At 43.6% G+C, this 20267-nt stretch overlaps 2 protein-coding genes and 1 long non-coding RNA gene across 4 annotated transcripts; all 3 read left to right on the plus strand.

Moving 5' to 3' along the window:
* Positions 1 to 1069: 1069 nt before the first annotated feature.
* On the plus strand, positions 1070 to 1882 carry LOC6585567 (cilia- and flagella-associated protein 251). 2 transcript variants are annotated; one of them, XM_032732880.2, is made up of 2 exons: positions 1070 to 1129; positions 1191 to 1882. In XM_032732880.2, the coding sequence occupies exons 1-2, from the start codon at positions 1078 to 1080 to the stop codon at positions 1751 to 1753; spliced, it is 615 nt and encodes a 204-aa protein (XP_032588771.1). In that variant the 5' UTR covers positions 1070 to 1077; the 3' UTR covers positions 1754 to 1882. The 2 variants fall into 2 exon arrangements, with proteins under 2 accessions (XP_032588771.1, XP_002011195.1); XM_002011159.4 differs by having other exon boundaries at positions 1073 to 1129; positions 1188 to 1882.
* Positions 1883 to 6777: 4895 nt separating this feature from the next.
* Positions 6778 to 7694, plus strand: LOC26527865. The gene is made up of 2 exons (XR_001448980.3): positions 6778 to 7528; positions 7583 to 7694. It is a non-coding gene; the product is annotated as an uncharacterized LOC26527865 (long non-coding RNA).
* An 11767-nt stretch (positions 7695 to 19461) lies between these two features.
* Positions 19462 to 19964, plus strand: LOC6585566. Its single transcript, XM_002011158.4, has 2 exons — positions 19462 to 19684; positions 19753 to 19964. The coding sequence occupies exons 1-2, from the start codon at positions 19555 to 19557 to the stop codon at positions 19902 to 19904; spliced, it is 282 nt and encodes a 93-aa protein (XP_002011194.1). The 5' UTR covers positions 19462 to 19554; the 3' UTR covers positions 19905 to 19964.
* The last annotated feature ends 303 nt before the right edge of the window (positions 19965 to 20267 follow it).

A 20267-nucleotide genomic window follows, 5' to 3' on the forward strand; every position in this document is an offset into this window, starting at 1 on the left:
TGTGTTTATATAAATATTTATGTTTGCCAAAAACTCTTTTGCTTTTGATAGCTCCGAAAAAGTCCATGGCATACACGAGCTCTATCAAAAAAATGCTCAATTCGCAGTATTTGCTATGCACATTCAATATGCAGTGTTATATTTAGACAGCAATAACAATATCTTCTATATATATACACACACACACACACGCACACAGAGCATTTGGTGTGCAATTAATTTGGCAAATTGTTTGCTCAGCACAAATAGCCATACTAAACAAGCCAACAACAAACATGCATGTGTATATATGCACTATATGCCGACCAGCACACACACACACACACACACACATTCGCATCTATTTGCTTGAAGTTGGAGTTGCAGGCGGGCAGCAGCCGGCGCACGTTTGCCACGCCTCCAATTGCCCGGCGCGCACTAAACAAATACAATTTAACTTCCACTTTCAACACATCAACACATCGCCCACTAGTTGACCCCCTGCCCTCACTGCCCTCACTACCCACGCCCCCGCCCCCCGCCCCTCTGATTCTGACACCCTCGACTATTGGCCACTACCTCTAGCCGCTGCCAAGCCAAGTCAATTAGCGAGCTGCAGCTCGCCCCTGGGCGAGGTCAGCTAACGCATTCAATTAAAGTTTACCCCTAGCTCTAGACCTTAGCTCTCTCCAGCTGTCGTACTCCCCCTGCCCCTACTCCGGCCCACCCTTCCTCCAGCTTCATTAAAACTTTTGCTCGCAAAAAATTATTGCTAGATACATGGAAAACACATTTTGATGCCGCAGACTAATCAAACCTGACAGCTAAACACAACAGGGTTGCAGTGCATTGTGTGTGTGTGTGTGTGTGTGAGGGGGCGTGGCAGGAGTGAGCAGCTGAGCTTAAGTTATCAATAAGCCGAGTGCGGCCACATGGCGCAGTGATTGGACGCATAAGCAAAATAACTGCACACGTGCTTATCAGCTGCAGCGCAGCACGTGCTTGGCCGCAGCTTTGCTGCAGTTGCTCGTGTTTTGGGCTGGCCTTAAAAGCAGCTGGCTGCCGAGTAAGCGTTAGCAATTTGATCCAAGCAACAACATGGCCAACACACCGAGGCAACAATTGGCGGTGCTCTTGATCGCTGCCATGGGTAGGTGATAATTCAGGTGCTTTTCACTGGGTTTTTCAGTGGGTCTTTTCCGTTTCAGCAGCGCTGCAGCTGTCGCACGCTTGGCTCTTGAAGCTGCCCAAGCTGGAGGACCTGAGCGAGAAGCTGGATGATAAGCAGCAAAAGGAGGCGCTGAAAAAACTCGATTTCCTCAATCTGTTCGCCGCCAAGGAGGAGAAGAAGGCGGACGAGTGGGAGAAGATCAAGGAATGGTTCGAAGATAAGAAACTCAAGCAGCTGGACATCTTCGAGGCCCTCAAGGAAAAGGAGCAGGCCAAGAAGGAGAAGATCGTAGAGAAACTGGAGGAAAAGATCGAAAAGAAGGCCCATAAAAAGGCCAAGAAGATGCCACGCCCAACCACAGAGTGCGACAATCAGTACTACGAGTACACGACCAAGCCCAGCTATAAGCCCGAGCCCGAGGCGAAGTATCCGGAAGAGGAGGAGGCCGAAGAGGAGGAGGAGGAGGAGGAGGAGGAGGTGGTGGTGGTTAAGAAACCCAAACAGCCCTGCAACTGTAAGGAGGAGGTGAAGTCCTACGGCTATCTGCCCACAGCGTACGACGTGCGCGACGACGACGAAGAGGGCATACGTTACTTTACATAGACACAGAGAGAGAGAGCGAGAGGGAGAAAGACGGAGCGAGAGAGTGTGGGAGACAGAACTGTATATAGTCTCACATGTTGCATAATTACATACATTTTCTATATTTTTTTAATAAATTTTATGAAAATACTTAGATGTGTGTGGCACTGTGGGTTGCCTAGCCGGTGCTTGGGGTGTGGGCTACTATTTGATATTTGTCTTGTCGCCTGCATAACATTTGCATATAAATTGAATTCCCAGGTTTCGTTGAACTCCATCCACTCTCTTTTTGGTAGACAGCCAATATTTTACACATTTTATGTCAGGGAGCAGCCTCTGAGCTTGGCCTGGCCGGGCCAGATCCATCACACCACAGACCCAGCCGAACACCCAGCATCCAACACTCAACACCCACACGCAAACCTAGAGAATCATCCGCATCGGTTCTGTCAGTCGCGGCGCTTCATCAAAGTTGTCAGCGGCGGCAATGACACATTGTCCCCATTATTTGCATAAAAGTAAGAGAAACTCTCCCTCTCCCCCCCTCACATTTAACATCCCTACCATCTACTATTCATCCCCAGCCCCCCTGGCACCAAGCCATTTTGCAGTGAGGCAAAGTGGTTTACCCTGTCGTTAGGACAGATAATGACAAAAAGTACTCGCATCATCAGAGCTACCAAAAGCAAAAACGTGAAAAGTGAAAAGCAAAAGAGCAAAGGGGAAATGGCAAATGGCAAATGAGCAGCGACTCGCGAATGCACTTAATATCGTTGTCGGGTGGCAACGCTGCAAATGTCATCGATAGCTCTGATAACTAATTAATCGATTATGATGTGAGCTGAGTCACTTGAGGGCTCAAGCCTCGGTAATTTGTTGTATATCGATTTTCAAATTGAATGAACTTTCTTTTTGGGTTTTGATTAAAGCTTTATCTGTGCAAGCCCCAAACGAGGCTTTGCTGACAGATCTCATAGAATAAGATCCTATTTTAGCTAAGTTAGCTGAAGCTGCAGGCACTCAGTCCATGTTTAACTCAGATTTTGTACTTTGCCGGGTCTTCTTTAATACATTTACGGCGAACTTGCCTTATACTCTTTTGTTACCCATCTGAATCCAACCTATAGAGTGTACCTCTACACAAGCTGAAGCTATGACTGAAGCTAAACCAGTCAATCCTTTTGCATTATTCAAGAACTCTGTGTTACGGATGGCTTAAATCACTGCTGAAATACATGTAGTTATCGATTAGTAGTTACTTTTTCCAGTACCACAATCTAAATTTGATAAGCAGAAGCAACATTAAAGCTTCCCTCATAGCAGAGACAACGTCTTTAAAAAGCGCTCAATGATGGCCCAACTCTGGCAAGCGAACATTAAAACAATATAAGAGTTTCTATTAATTTAATGCGAGTTATCAAAATGAATTATACTCGAATCTCTGCAATCAATAAAGAGGCAGATTTTTATAGCTGAGCCGTTAGTCGAGCCCAGCTGGAAAATCAATAAAGGCCCATTATATGTTTTATGGCCCACAATTAAAGAGCCCAGCCAGAAACAGAACCAGAAAGCTGAGGGCTGAGATCTGAGGGCTGTAGTAGAGCGCATATATATGTATATATTTGTGTTTTTATAGGGTATTTCTTTTCGCACATTGTAACTAGATTAGCTGCAGCGGTTGCCCCCCAGGCGGCTGTTTGCAGTCCCCAACATAATCAGAATCTTTCGCCAAACTATGATTATTTTCCAATTGTATTGCCTATTGCACGAGGGGTGTTCGCATAAAAGTTAGTCGTGCGGGGTATGCGGGAGACTCCGTTCGTCAATCGAAGACAACAAAAGTTTTGGGCAAACTTCTGGCCCCAAGACACCAGCGGCCCAACGGAAGCCGACAAACAAATGCACAACCGAGTCTATAAGTCGAAGAATATCTGTGTGAAACAGCAAGGAGCTGATTGACTAAGGGTTACCCTGTACAGGAAAATCGAAACAGGCGTAGTGCTGTAGCAGTAGAGCTGCTATGAGTCTCAATTTAAAGTCCCGTTCTAATTAATGCTGAGTATTTAGTTTACTGTGATTGTATTTAGAGTGCTTCCGCAGGGTATATAGGGTATACAGCGTAATAGTGTCGAAGCTGTCCTCTAGTATTTTTGGATGCATTTGACTTTCATCTCACACCATTTATTCCCAGAGTATATCTCTTCCTTAGGTAAAATTCGCAGCACATCCCATACTCATGTACATTTTACAGGGTATTGCGCGAGGGCTGCAACCAGCCCCACCGCAGAAGTTGGTCAAACTCTTGTGCAGCTTTTTGATAGCCCAATTTCTTTCATTGCTTCTCTCGCTCTGATTCGCTTTCCTTTTGCTTGAAAGGATGGAAGGGGGTCAATCTTGTTAATTTCGACTTGGTTGCTGGAGGGAGATGTCCAGAGTTGTCTGCCTAATTTCGTCTATGTTTGACGGGGGGTTTCCAAGTCAATGCCCCAAACCAGCTGCCGCAGCTCTATCTTTGCTATCAATCCCAGCTACTCCAACTATTTATCTAACTCTACGACTGTCTGTCTATCTCTTTGACTGCTCGTCTATTCGTTGGGGTAACATACGCATGTGGCGCTTGGGGAGCTTAAGACGTTAGATGGGGAGTGGTGGGCAGTCAGGTTGGTGTCCCGTAATCGCAATTAAGATAATCAAAAAAGTTTTGACTGTGGACTGTCGAAACGCCGTTTTTACTTTCGTCTGCGACCTATGCTTTTTTCCTTAGCACAAAAACTTACTTTCCTTGGCTCTCCTTTTCACGGTAGTCGGGTCGGCGTAGACGGAGCTGGGGTAGAGGGCGTGGCACAACGTATGCTACAAGTTTCTGCAATGCAACAAAAAAACTGTCGTCGCGGACCAAGATGAGCTTGTGGCAGAAATTGAGATTTAAGCTTAAGGAAAAAGAAACGACATTCAAATGTAAAAGTAGTTGAGTATGAGACTAAGAGATACCCTGTAAGCAGTCGATTTCTATATCATACAAATACTTTTGATGAGCGCTCCAACAGGAGTGTGTTTCTTGCTAAGGGATGCCTATCAGCAGATGCTCAATAGCTATGAAATACCTAGGACTAAGCATAAATCGAAATAGCAGAAAAATCTAAGAAAACTTCCACTTTACTCGTCCTCAATACTCCAGATAGCATAGCGCGGAAAATACACCCAAATATACTGAAATCCAACTATTTCCTATATAAGTTCAGGAAGGAACTCAACTCTATTCGATTTCTCTATATCTAAAACCTATCGTTACTTTTTTCTTATCACTATACAAAACAATTTTAGGCAAATTTTAGAGAGTTCTTCTTCTGTTCCTAAAGACCATTTACCTTCGTATAGCCCCGACTCGAAAAATCTGTAGATTTTATATGCAAATCTAAGGACTTATACTCATTGAACCTTTGCAAGTTCACAGCTTGTTGCATACCCTGTAAGTTGTACAAAACTTCCTTGCCGAGTAAAAAACTTTGTCTGGTCAAGATGCTGAAGAGGGTGGGGGAGATAGGCGGCCAGAGTTGCCAGGCGACGTTTATTTTGTGCGCAAGTTTATGGCCCACTGTGTTTTTGTTGTTGTTTCTGCTGTTCGGTTGGTTTTTGTTATTGCATACTTTGCGGCTATTACGAGCATTTGCGGCTCTCAACTTGAATTTAAAGTTTTATTGCGGGCGCCAAGGAAAAGCGAAAGCCACAAAACAGAGGAGGAAAACTGAAACGGAGAAATGGTGGAGTGGGAAAGTGGAAGGAGAAAACTGAAAATGAAATCGAAACTAAAATAAATGAAGTTGCCAATTAGTTGAGTGGGCGGTCGGGGCGTGGCAATAACTATGCACTAAATCTGTCTGAGATTTTTCCAACTCATGAGCAGAGCAAAATCAATTCGAATCACATCAGGTAACGCATAAATCACACGCATCCAGGTAAAAGTTGAACCGACAAGCAGAGTGGAAGCGAGAAGGAGACAGAGATAGAGAGGGAAAGCAGCGTTTAGCGGCTTCCGGAGCAAACGAAATGAAAAGCCCCAAACGAAAGTTGGACATGAAGACGAAGGCGACCCAGCTCAAACGCAATGCGAATCGACAGGCGACGAGACAGGCGACGAGACAGCGCACAGACACAAACCCCCCTTCGCCCACCCACCCAGCCGGCAGCCCCCAGCCAGCCCTGGGCAACCAGGGCAACAACGACAATAGCTGGCCAAAAGGGAATGGGCAAGAGTTAGACAAAGTGGCCAAGGGTTGCGTCTGTGGATTGGCGATAATCAGCAAAAAGAATCAAAGCAGAAACGTGCCGAAGTCCAAAGGACTTGCCACAACGACAGGCAGGGACAGACGAGGTCGGACGTAGCAGAGTTGCCAAGCGCCGCTGAAGTAATTTATGCAAATCGTAACTAAGTCGAACTTGTCGTAATCCCATTTTCACTTAACCCCAACGATTTGGCATTTAAATATTCGAATGTTATCGATATGTTTTCTCATCGATAGTTAAGCTGCGGGCCCAAATATGCAATTGCTCTTCGATAGTTATGTAGAGGTATGACTAAGAAAGAACCACAAAATATGATGAGACCTAAAAAAAATTATATGTTTTTCCGGGGGTTCCTAATGTATTTTATCGCAATATATACCCAAAGAACCCCTGTCAGAAGAAGACTTTATGCAGCCATCTAAACTAGAAGCTCATTGCTTTCTTTTTTACCATTTTAAATTATGAAAGTTCTACATCGTCTCTCCTGTCCTCGTGTTGTAGTCCATCATTCTAATCCTAAAGCTATAAATCATATCTCTCTAACATTTCTTGGGCTTGCCATCTTGCTCTTTAATCTCTTGTGCCTCGCTTTCAAAAGGATGGCTTACAGTTTCGTGTTTCAGAGTCGGACTACGACTGTCTATAACCATCGGAAAACATATTTAATTTCTAGCTTCGTCCAGTACTTACTTGACAGAATGCATATCTTCAAGATAAAAGTCTTTTCCAAATAATTTTCTAAGTATTATTAACAACGACGTCACAAAAGATTCTCCTGAATCTAAGTAGGCGAAATATGAACACTGAGTAATTACCGAATCCCAGTAGGCCATGACTTTATTGTCTATACATTTTGGGGTAGGCTTACGAGCTAAATGAAAATCGTCAGTTCACATCTTCCGCCCAGGTTGATAACATCTCCTAACAAAAATTCAAAATGTATAAAATATTTTCCTCATAAATGTGTAAATTTTAGAGAAATTGTAAAACCAAAATCAAAATTGTAAAATTAATAGTAAAGCAAAAATTTAAAGCAGTCCGGTATGAAAAATTCGTGAAAATTTACCAGTGAATCGTTGTTAATCTAATAATGTAAAAGAAATTTGTTGTGAAATGAGCAAAGACTCGAAGAATATTGTGAAAAATGAGCAGAGAATAATGTTGTTATTATATTTGTGTAAGAGACACGTATTAATCAAAGAAAAGAAAAGAAAAATGACGAGAAAATTGTAGAAGATGACGAGAAAATAATTGTTATTATAATAGTTATGTAAGAGTCTTGTGAAAAATGTCAAGAAATAAGTGTTATTCAAGATGGTCCATGGGCAACTGATTATTGTTGTTGCTGTCCAAATTTCAAGTGATTTCAGATATGAGACAAATTTTAGTGAAACGTCAAGGCCTCTGGCAATAACTGACCGTTGTTGTTGTCTTCTAAATTGCAAGTAAGGGTGTGAAACAAATTCCAGTGAAACGTACAGGCGTCTTGACAGCCTGCAGAGATGTTTTAAGGTGAGTTTGACAGCTCTCCAGTCTCGAAAATTCATTCTCACTTTTCATCTTCAGTTAATTTACAGAGTTTAATGAAGCTTACAAAGATACACGACGAGCGCTACTGAAGGATATGGCCGAGTTTCACAAAATTCAATGTGTTAATAAATATGACATGCTACAGAGACAAAACGCCTTTCTTATTTTTGGTTTAGCCTAAAGTCCTGTGTGATTAAGTGATACACAAATTCCGGACTAGACTAAGTGCTGGGCATTATTTGTGTCCCGTCGTGGGGGAGGGGAAGGGTTGCTGTGTGTCGATGCAGATGAAGAAGCGGAAGCAATTAACAAAGGGAGAGCCCCTTCAGAGCCAAGGGCCGGCCTGTGGGCGGAGCGAGGTGAAGGCAACGGCAAACAAATCTCCGAATCCCCAAATCAATTGAGCCACAAAACCCGCTTCGGTCAACAGAAAATTTTGAGCGCTCGCCACGCTTCGCTGGGCGCAACTTTCGCTTTCCCTCAGTTTCCTCGGGCATAAGGTCGGTGCGCCGGGGTCGGGGTGGCTATCGCCAATTGAAGCAGAGCAAAGTAAACAAATTAAATAATGTTAATAACGAAATCTTGTTTTCAACATAAACAGCAAATATGCAAATGTCTTCATAGCAACGAAACCTGCTGAGCTCGCAGCTCGCTGCAAATTACCAACGGCGGGCAGGGAGCCGCCCAACTGGGCCCAACTGAATCTGCTGCGGTCTCCCGGACACACGCCCAGCCAACCCTACCCTCCCTCCCACTCTCCCCCTGCCCGAGCTCTTTGTAAATACAATGCAGAGAGATGCGAGCACAGAGATATAGCCAGCCGGGCGTTTGAACCCGAATATCTTGCATTACTTGTTGTTGTTGTTGTAGCTGTTGTTGTTGTTGTTGTTGTGTCTCTCAAACAAAGAGGCAAAGGAATATTATTTCAGTCAGACAATTTGCATTTAGATCTCTAAGGGCAAACAATTCAAGAAGGGAGCAAGTCCGAAGCCCTGAAAATGGAATACAAATCGAATTAAACAGATTTATTGATTAAATCATTCAAATCTATAAATGTTTTAATATCCATACAAAACGCAAACACCTAGATTAGAATTCCTTCCAGCAAATGCTAACAAACTGGGTCGCACAATATGAGAATCCGACCTTATAGCTCCCCAAAATTTATTCTCGCTTTTCTTTAGTTTTTTATTGCATTCCCTCTGTTCAGCTTCCCAAATGAAAAAGGCAAAATGCATAGCACTGATTTGACATATGTATGTACATACAATGTAGAAATTTTTCCTGTAGCAATTAGAGATGGCGAAACATCGATACTGACGATAGTTAGTGACGATAGATATTTAAGAACAGTCGATAGTAACGCTAGTGAGACTGGAGAGAAGTGACACAATAAGAATTTTGGGTGATTTCTGCCATAGACTCACAGTTATTATTTAGTGTATGGGTATTTTCTCTCAGTGTATCGCTAGTTTACTGCATGAAGATTGCATTTTGCCCAGTGAGTGTGAATGACGAGCGAATCGGCAAACGGGAATTGCATTTTGATATGTTGGAGTCAAGTTTATTTATATGACACACACACACACATCTACACTCAGTATTGCATGCAGGTATTACCTGATATAATTCCTGTCAAACAGGATGCGGCGCAACGTCCAAGAACTGGGGGTTGGTTGGTTTTTGTGTTGTTTTTTTTTTTTACTTTTTGGGGGTAGGGAGATGATGGGGTCGGACTTGGGGCTGGGGGTCGAGTCCGGCTCGCGTCAGTCAGTCAAGTGTAAAATTAAAAAATATCAACAGAAAATTCCTTTGGCGGTGCTTCAATTTTCTGTGTGAGTTTTACACAATTTCGTGTTGTTGCTATTCGAAAAGCTGGCCGCGCGCCAGGCGCAAGCAGCGGGGTATATTGGTTTGTATAGAAGTCAAAAGGAGAGACCAGTCCGGCCATCACAGGAATGTGCGAGTGAGTGTGAGGATTCCCCGAAGCTGCATGGATCACAGATGATGAGAGTTTTGGAATTTTGATGACCGAATCAACTTTGAATAGTTTTCAGTGACTGCAGCTCAGCCAAAGGGTTAAACGATCCATCGGGACTAAGGACAAGGCACTCGCTTTTCTTTTATGTTTGACATAACTTTTGAAACTTCAAATGAAATTTACTCTCTACTCTCTGAATAAGCTTTCGATTGTGAAAAATCTTGATTCGTTATCGCTTGTTACAGAGTATTCTGCAGTCAGGCTTTGCTGCAACTTTGCTGTGGCAGTGGCTGTTGTCGTTAAGCAGCAACAAAAGCAACAGGAAGTACAACAATTCCATTGTTGTTGTCCGCTCGCAATTAGCAGGCATTGAGCCAGCCTGACGCTGGACCGCAGGCTGTTTCCAAACCTCGGCTGTTTGGCTGCCTGACTGGCTGCGCTGCCTTAAACGCATTTGGCCATAATGCGAAAAGCACACGGCTCGCTGACCAGGTAAACCATAAAGCCAGAAAGCCTCGACGACTGCAGAGCAGACGGGGCGGGGCGGACGTCTCCCAGCTTAACTCGCAAGCAAATCTCGGCAATTTGTCAACTTTCCTCATTTCCAGCATGGCAAATCGCCAGAGAGCCTAGCACAAAGGGAAGTAGGACTGAGGCATGGAGGGTGCATCCGAACTAATGTCAAAATTCAATTGGAATTGACAATATTTGCGAAAAAGGCAAATCATAACAAATAGAAAATAATATTATGCAAATGCTGAGAGTAAAGAAAAAAGAGCAGAGTGGACCGAAGATGGAACGACGAACTACTCCGCAAAGAAGAGTTGGGGAGTAAGGAATGAGGGATGAGGGTTGAGCGTTGTGGGCTGAGGGCCGTGGGCTGTGGGTCTTGAGGGTTGTTGATATTGTCTTTGGGCTCTCGCTAGCATTCTTATCACATTACGTAACAGGCCGCAGACTTGAGCTCGAATAACACAAAAACCAAACCAAAGAATTGCTCATGTGTGCGCAGAGGGGGTGTATCGCTGGCTGGGGCTTGGGGTCTACGAAATTGTGGGTATGCATTTCGCATTTGACTCGGCCGAGGGTTGGCGAATGCGGAAACACGCATCAACATTCATTTAGTTTTGCAAAAGATGTGGCTAACAGATAGCAGCGGCATTTTCATTGTTTTTACCCCAGACACCGACCCCCCACCGCCCCTGCCACTCTCACTCTCGCTCACACTCTTGCTGTCCTCGTTTTAATGTCCTCCTTTAATTTTCTAAAAAAAAAAGCGATTTTAAAATGCAAATTTTTCCATGTCTGAGGCAGACAATCAATAGAGAGCAGCTCAGACTTTAAGAAGCTTTAAATAGGTACAGGAGACTATTGAATGGGAGCTATGGGCGAACTGTATAAAGACAAGCGAGAAGCGCAAGAGGCAAGAGACCTGAGCTGATAGACATTTTGTATCTTGGAGCAGGTTCATTAGCAGCTTCATGCCTCTAACTCGCCTATATCCCTCCATTAAACTGTCTCACATGAAGCCTCCTCCCATTTGATATATCTATCTATCTCTCTCTCATTTCTCTGTCTCCTTTTTGCTATATCCCTCTCTGTCTTTCTCATTATTTTCCCTCTGTAATTCTCTCATTCTGTGCATCTCTCTTCTCTATCTCCTGCTGTGTCTGTCTATCTCTATCTCTCTAGTCTCTCTGTAGCTCTCGTTTTGTTTGTATCTCCTCTCTCTTTATAATTCTCTCATTTTGTGCATTTATCTCTTCTCTCTCTCTCTCTCTCTCTCTCTCTTGCTGTGTCTGTCTATCTCTATTTCTCCAGTCTCTCTGTAGCTCTCTTTTCGTTTGTATCTCCTCTCTCTTTGTTTTTTTATACATCTCTGTATTTTTATACATCTCGATCTCCTTATGTATCTCTTTCATTCTATCTTATTCTTTAGGTTTCGATAAGCCAATTCCTCGTGAATATTCCAATTCCTACCTATCCATATCATTGGCTTCCCATTTTTAGCTTCCTCAAATTCTCTTGGCTCTTCATTGCTTCCAAATTAATCTTCACTTAAGTTCACCTTCCCATAGCTTTCACTCTTAAGGGCTTCTCATCAGCCCTGCTGATGCCTTTACTCTTATTTAAGCTCGCATTGTTTTGTACTCAAGCTAAGACTCGCTTCTGTTCACGGCATTTACTTACGCGTCTCGCTTTGTCTAATCTTTCAACTCTTTATGTGGCCGAGTTAATACTAGCAAACGCTTCTCGCTTCTCGCTTGTCGGTTTACGCCTTCGCTGGGCTATTAACCCCTGGAGTGAAGTTGAGCCCCCTCTTGTGCATTACATTTCTAATCCAGTGTTGACCATAAAACATAAATGAATTTCCCGAGCGGGCGAGCGAGCGACGCGTCGACAGCAGCCTCATAACTTTCAATTTGTATGCCCAATATTAATATCGATTGTGGCAGACAGCAAACAGCATCAACTGCCGCCCCGCCCCGCACCGCATAGGAAGGGAGAAAAGACATAACAATAAAATGTTTATGCCGTGGCTAACCCTTTCGCAGCAATGGGCTGGCCACGGGGCCTGGCGCATGATGTAAGGGCAGCGCGTTAAAGGCTTACTAAAAACAACAGCTACACCCCCAACTCCCCCCACACTCCCCGCCCATGCGTTTTTTGGCCCTTGTCATTTTAGACACAATTTAAGTAAGCGTAAAACTGCAAATTGCTGCTCGGCAGCCCCTGCCCGACCCACTGTTGCTGGCTGCTCGCTGCCAGCTGAGCCCAGCCCCGAGCGGGGCGCAGCAGACGAGACCAAACAGTCGAGTCGAGACGAGGCGAGACGAGTCGAGCGTGGGGGCATCCACAATAAATTCAACTAGCACGCGTCTCGGCACTGTAATGCACTTTAGCAGAGACTCTCGACTGGCGACTGGCGACTCTTGAGTGGAAAGTGAAATGAGTAGCAAGTCGACAAGGGCGTAGGGATGGGCTGGGATGGGCACACGGACTTTGTCTTGGGCACATTGTCTCATTGTCGCGCGCTGCTAGCCAGACGCTTTGCATAATGAGATGGCAGCCCTCGAAGCTGGGAGAGAAAGTCAAGTTTGCTCGGACGCGAATCAATTTGTCATAATTTTAAATATATTTATGCGATTTGCAGTGCTTAAAAGTAAGCAGAGAGAAGCTTGAACAAGCGACATTAGCCCAAAGCAAAAAGTCTGCAATGAATAGGAGAGCGAACATCGCAAAGTAAAAAGCAACTCTGCTCGGGCCAGGGAGAACGAGAGAGAAACTTGCAGCGTCCATATGGCGTGTGGAGAGTGGAGAGGGCGCAGGGGCGCGGGGCTTGTAATCGCATTAGTTGCACATTTTATTGCTTTGACACAGGGCACCTGGCCCATTGGCCACGTCGACAAGTCACAGATCTGTTGACATGTGCTCGAAACCGGAGGTAAGTAAGCATCTTGCTTGACATGCTGTAATTGCCGCAGCCACCAGCCACCAACCAGCAGCCAGCAGCTGCCACTGCACCGTTCGGGCCACGTTAATAGCGATAATAGGCTTAAAGCATGTCCCACACACTGTCAAGTCTCACGCAGCTCTCGAGAAGTAAGTATTTCTCAGGAGAACTCGCATCTATTGTACCGATGTTGCACTTCAATATGTGAATATTAGAATTTAACTCAGCCCTTTGGTATATACTAAATACAATAATACCAAATGTAAGCATACGAAGGATATAAACTACTCAAAGTATATCAAAACATACCGAATCATACAAAAAATACCTAAATATACATAAAATACTAAATATTTGGTATATTCTTAAATATACTAAAACATTCAACATCGACCATACGCACCTAGCAATTGCAAGTATATCAAAATATACGAAAATATACGAAAAATACCTAAATATACGACAAATACTAAATACTTAAGGAATACCAAACGCTATATTAGCAGATATTTTTAAATATACCAAAACATTCAACATCTACCATACGCACCTAGCTTTTCCAAGTATATCAAAATATAACGAAAATATACAAAAATACCGAAAAATACTAAATATTTAGGGAGCACCAATCGCTATTGTAACAGATATTCTTAAATATACCAAAACATTTAACATTTAGCATTCCATATAACAACAATGAAAACATAGCAAAATGTAAGATAAACAAGTAAGAAGGCTCCAGTCGAGACTGCTCGACTTAGGAGATACCCTGAACCCTCTAAGCTGATATTATAATCATTCTGCACTTCTTTTATGCACATGTATCCACACGCACGCATAAGCCTGCGCTCTGCTAACTGCGCAGTAAGCAGCGACTGCGCTTGGGCTGCGCTGCAGTGTGGGCAATATTATGAGAATTTCTTTGTTGAATAATTTCTTTTGTAGACATACGATCCTAATGAAACTTTTAGAACGTAATCATATGGTGAATATGTGTGTACATTCCAAAGCACAAGTCTGTAGTACTTGAAATGCGTTTTTTGTAAATTGGTGGGAAAGGGGGCGTGGTATCCAAAATCTGTAAATGACAAAATCTTTGTATCGATTGTTTTTATATACAACGCAAATTTGAAGACTCCAGGTCTAAAAGTGTTCAAATTAGGCTAAAAAAACAAAATCAATTTTTCGATTATTCTCGATAAAAAAGTTATCGGACGATTTATCGAAAAAATAAAGTAAACTCGTACTGCGTATGGTACACACGAGTATGCATGCCAAATTTCAGCTCTCTAGCTCTTATAACTTCTGAGATCGACGCACTCATACGGACGGACGGACGGACAGACGGACAGGGCTATATCGACTCAGCTCATCGCGCTGATCAAGAATATATATACTTTGTGGGGTCTGCCACGCCTCCTTCTGCCCGTTACATACTTTTTCACAAAACCATTATACCCTGATTTCCCATTTTCATTGGGTTCAGGGTATAAAAATTTTAACATACGAAAAATACCAAACATTTCTTGAAGCAAGAAAATACATACCAAATATACTGAGCACACCAAACTTGGAACAGCTTAGCATACTACATTAAAAAATACTAAAAATACCAAAACTATATATGATAATAATTCTATTAAAATAAATGAAACTTGACAAAAATACCAATATATATATGAAGCATATCAGATATACCATAAATACCAATCACACATAGCAAATGAATTGATTTGACTTTTAGTTGCCAGAAGTACTGGGGTCAAAAGTCTCACACATTGAGACCATTCCCCAAGGACTACCTGAGGAGAGTTCCGTAAACTTATGGGCTCTGGAGCTTTAGTCTATATCTGGCTGGAATCTTTGACACTTGCTGCAACGGTATTTTTATACGTATTATGCTTTCTTTGCTTATTTATAGCTGTAAATAAAAGTTTAGCCGCCATTGTCTATGAGGAAAGGAGTCCCAGCGGGACGGCGGCTTGTGTGTGTGTGTGATGAGGTGGGTGTGGCACAACAACAAATGCCGTTACTCAACTCTTCTTCTAGCTGGCGCTTTATTTTTGTTGCTGTTTTCTTTTTTCGGTATTTTCATTTTTTTTTCGCTGGATTTTACATTTCGCACTCATTAATCTTGAACACAAAGCGGTCGAAAGCGCAGAACATGAAAAATAGAAAAGAAAAACAAAAAATGCAATAAAAAATACAACAACAACAACTAGAGGAATAAAAATGAGAAGCAAACAAAGAGGCGAACAAAAAAACGTGAAATAAATTTAAATCTTGCCTTTTGCAGGCAAAATCTAATAAAAATCCATTTCATTTGATAACAAACAGCGCCAACAGCAGCAGCAGCAGCAGCGGCAGCGACAGCAGCGGCAGCAGCGACAGCAGTGGCAGCAGCTTGCTGCAACAAGCAGCTGATGCGCCTGCCTGCAAAATGGATTACAGCAATTTGCTTTGTTGCACAAACAGACAACGAGACCGGGCCAGGCCAAGCCAAAGCCCAAACCCAAGCCAAACCCAAGCCAAAGCCGAAGCCAGAGCCTGAGCCAGAGCAGGCCAAGGCAAGTCAGGCCACCCAGCTGTGGGCGACTGCTGCTGCTGCTGCTGATATCCCTTTGGATATCATGTGAAACAGGGTATGCCTGACTGGCAACTATTAATAGAGTTTGCCACGCTGCGCCTGAAATTTACATAATCAACAAATAATTATGCGGCAGCTGCCGCCAGTTGATGCCTCGTTTGCTGGCGAATGCAACAACAGCTTCCAGTTGCCTTTGTTGTTAGGGCAAAAGTTGCCAGGCCAACAGGCGCCACATGCGTCTCCTCACACACACACACACACACACGCACGCACACATGTATACTAATGGACAATTGACCCTCATCAGGCGGCAGGCAGCATGCGGTTACATTTGATGTTGTCCTTGCCCCAGCCGCCCCAAAAATTGATTGTGGCACGACTCGGCTGCCTATACACACACACACACACACACACACACACAGACACATGGCCAAACACCCACAAATGATGCCATTGTACATGACAATATGTGGTTGAAATAACCCATACACACACACACACACACAGACACACACAGACAGACACACACAGACAGACAAACACACAGCTTGTCTGTGTTGTAGGTTTTGTAGGGGGGTTCGTTGTCGCAGTTGCTTTCAAAGTAATTGCGCATATAAAACGGTGGGGGCGACCTCTAACGGCCAGCAGCAGTACTACTAGTAGACAGTGGTTAAACAACAACAACAACAACAAAGAAAAAAGTGCAATAGCAGCGCGCTGCTCAAGTGTAGGAGCAGCCATAAACATGCAAACTCAATTAAAACGATTTCTCATTAAGGCCATTCAGCGGCATCGAACGCACCAAGGCCATGCCCCAACCACCCCACCCGCCCACACACACACACACACACGCACACACTCACAGCGTTGCCGCAGTCCATTTGACTAGTAGTACTTTGTCTAGGCGCATGAAACGGGGGCAGGGGGAGGGGGTGTTTGCTGGCTGTGCACACTGTCAGATTTCATTAATTATCGTTTGTAAAAGTCACCACCAGGCTGAAGTACATTGAGCACCGCATCAAGTCAAGCCACGCCCACCGGTAGCCACTGCCCACACCCAAACGCTGTCAGCCGCAGCTACGCACAGCGTGTGTATGTGTGTGTGCTCGTGTGTGTGTGTGCCTCTTGATGGACCGCCAGTTGATAAATGCAAATGAAGCGCATGATTTACTTGCGACCGACAGACCGACGGACCAAGACCAGCTTGTCACTTACCAACTGCCTGTCAGCATTTGACAGTGGAAGTCAAACAGGAACTGAGGCGACGCTGCCTAAAGCACAATTCAATATCCGGCTAAGCTTAAGAGATTCATAAGAACTTATGCCTTAAGAAGTGCTTGAGAAGAACTTGTGAACTACATCAAAGTCCAACTGCTTGTCAACATTTAAAAGCAGGAGCTAAACATTGGTAGAGCAGATCATGGTTAGGCCAAGTGTTTCGCATCACTTTTCCACTCTGATTCCAGCATAGAAGCAGGCCAAGCCCGAGATCTGAGCTCAACTAAATCTCCATCATTGTCCCAATTCACTTAGTTTTCAGCAGTGAAAGTGGCTTTGACGTGAACTTGAAATATTCGCAGCTCTAATGACCTTATCAGTTGATCTGGCGACATAGCCATGGAGCTCCAATTGGACTTATTGGTTGCATTTTGTTCGCTTCGCTTCGCTTATAATTGACAGTTGCAGCTGGAGTTGTTCGAGCATTTGATATGCGGATAATGTTAGCGAATCCATGGATAATGTACACAATTCCAACGTTAAACAAACTTATTTCCGCTGCTTGCGTGTTCCTCCTGTTCAGCTACCCTGTATGCGGATTGCCAATGGGTGCAAAGGATGTGATGGACCGAACATGCAATCAGCCTTAGAGAGCTAAGAATCTGTTGCAGTAGAATGAAGTTGCTTGGGGAAAGCACTTATACATAGTATCTGTGTTAGCTTTCTAGTTGGCAATTTGACATGAGCTTGACATGAGCTATAGGCATTTAACTCTTGCTACAGGGCAAAAGCAATTTGACAGTTGGTTGACACAAACTTGGCATGAGGTGCAAGTCTTAACATTTACATTTTAGCCAAAAATTGGTGCAAGCTTAATACGTCCTTGTGGGTCTCTTAAAGGCTAACGCTGATTTGACAGAAGTTTGACATGAGCTTGACATGCTGTAACAGCTTAAGCATGAGCTACAAGAGTTATAAAAGCCATGCTCTAAACTGAATATGTAATTGTAGTAGCAACAATTTGACAGCAGCTTGACATGAGCTTGACACGTCTGCTAGCAAAGCCTTTGCATATATTTAGAAGGGGTTTAAGTGATTGTTTTTGTATGCTACAGGGTAACATTTAGTCGAGCACAATCAGCTGCTTGCTGTTGGGTTTCGGCTTTGGCTTGGCTTTCGCTGCAACTTGGCAATTTTATGCTTCAATTTCCGTTTCCTGTAAAGCGAGCAGCACTCGCAGCCATCACGCGGCGCGTCATTGCCAATTGAGTTGCCTTACCCGCGACACAGACAGACTAACAGACATACAGACAGACAGTGAGTGGGGGAGATGGTAGAGGGAGCTAGAGCGTGTGTGAGAGAGAGAGAGGGGAAAAGGGGGAGAGGGAGTTATATGTAGCATATAAAATTGTATTTCTTGTTTTCTGCTGCTGCCATTTCTTTACTTTACTTTTCTTTTCTGTTTTATGACCCACACTGCGTGTGTGTGTGTGTGTGTGTGTGTGCCAGCAGTTACCTGCGCGTATGTGTGTGCCGCACTCAACCGCACCATAAAAACCGAACCGAACCGAAACAACCCAGCCGCGTTTTCTTCCTCTTTGTTTAGTTTTTACAACTGGCAGCGCAGCGTCTTCTACAGCGACATTTGACATTTGATATGCCTTAATCAACTATAAAAGCATATATATACTAGACAAAGACAGGTCGTCTATTGGGCTGGGTGGCTCGGTGGTTGCAGCAACAGCAACAGCAACATGTGGCTATCAAATTGACGGCAAACTTCCCTAAATAAATAATGCACACAAAAACTCTGAATTTAGTTAGTTCTCTTACACTCTTTGCCCAATGCTCGCCGCACTCCGATTTGGGGCTGAGCCCAGCCCAGTGGAGCGTCATTAGGGGTGAACAGCCGGCTCGAGTGTTGCACTTTCCGAATGGCCCCCGCTGAGGGGGCAGGCTGATTGTCCAGTTAAGCGGCAATCATCATTCGCTGCGACATGTGCCATCCGTTTATTTGGCTCGAGCAATCAACTGTGTATTTAACTATCAGTTAGCAGAGCTCGATGAGCTTTAAGCTTGAACGACATCAAGTGGGGAAGAATCTTCCTGCTATATGGAAACAGCCAGCAGGCAAGGGACAGTTGCCTCAAGCGCCCGCTGAAAAGTATGCAACACTTTTTCGCTTGGAAACTGGAGCCAACTTTTAGAGCGCCTCGACAGTAAGCTTCGTGTTAAGCTATAGATTTGCCTAGCTTTTCAAGCGAAACTACAGAGCGTGATCATAATGTTCATATGTATGTATATTCCGTAGCACAAGTTTCTACTTTGGAAATTGATGACGAGGGGGGCGTGGTACCCTAAATCTGTAAATTACGAATTTGTGTATTCATCAGATGTATATACACAGTAAAGCTGAAGTCTCTAGGTCTAATAGTGTTCAAGTTATGCCTAAAGAACTCTACAAATTTATCGATTATTCCCGATAAAAAGATATCGGGTGATCTATCGAAAAAAGGTGATAGATTCGTACTGCGTATTGTATTGTGTGGATGAATGTGTATGTATGTGTGCATGAAAGCAGTGTAGAGTTATTGGAATTTGAATCTACTACCCCGAATTTTGATAAATCGTTCAACAATCTATGGAAAGCCGGTTTACATAGAGTGCCGTGACATTTGTATCAGTGCGTCTCGAGAGAGCTTGCTGTGTAGACGGGTTTTCATTAAATGCCAAACGTACGTTTCATTTAATATATAAACATTTAAGAAATGTCCTTCGATAATTTTGTATATAATATCAAACGCGAGAATCCCGAGATTCTGACTGATGTGAGGCGTGTCTTATCAAGCGGCGAATGCTTCTCGCCCGAACGCACCATGTCGCTCTCGCAAATACGTGGTAAGTTGGACCGCCCCTTGTCTTATTGGAAAGAAACATGTCTTGAGTAAGAGCCAAACTCTCAACAGCCGGCTACAAGAAACTAACAGACTGGGAATTTCCCAACATGGTCGATCCACGCACTGAACTCTGTTTCCTGCTCTCAGAGCCTTACATTGCGGGCTTTGCAAACAAGCAAGGAACATTCCGCTTTTACATCGTGCCACACGCGGAAAAGTAAAACACACTTTAAGTTTAGTGCCATGAAATGTTGTACAAATAAAACGTGATGAAAATTGCAGTATATCCTGAACTCATTAAAAATGGGAAATTTGGGTATAATGGATTTGTGAAAAGTATGTAACAGGCAGAAGGAATCATTGTAGTCCCCATACAGTATATATTCTTGATCACGGCGATAAGCTGAGTCGATATAGTCCTGTCCGTCGGTTCGTCCGTATGAGCAAGCCGATCTCAGAAGATATATGAGCTAGTAAGCTGAAATTCGGCATGCATACGCAGTATGCAAAGATTTTTTAATTTATTGATATTGGGTACCACGCCCTATTACGCACTATTACTTATTTTATTTTATTTTTTTTTT

This window comes from Drosophila mojavensis, unplaced genomic scaffold, assembly GCF_018153725.1.
Source record: "Drosophila mojavensis isolate 15081-1352.22 unplaced genomic scaffold, ASM1815372v1 contig_136, whole genome shotgun sequence".
NCBI lineage: Eukaryota > Metazoa > Arthropoda > Insecta > Diptera > Drosophilidae > Drosophila > Drosophila mojavensis.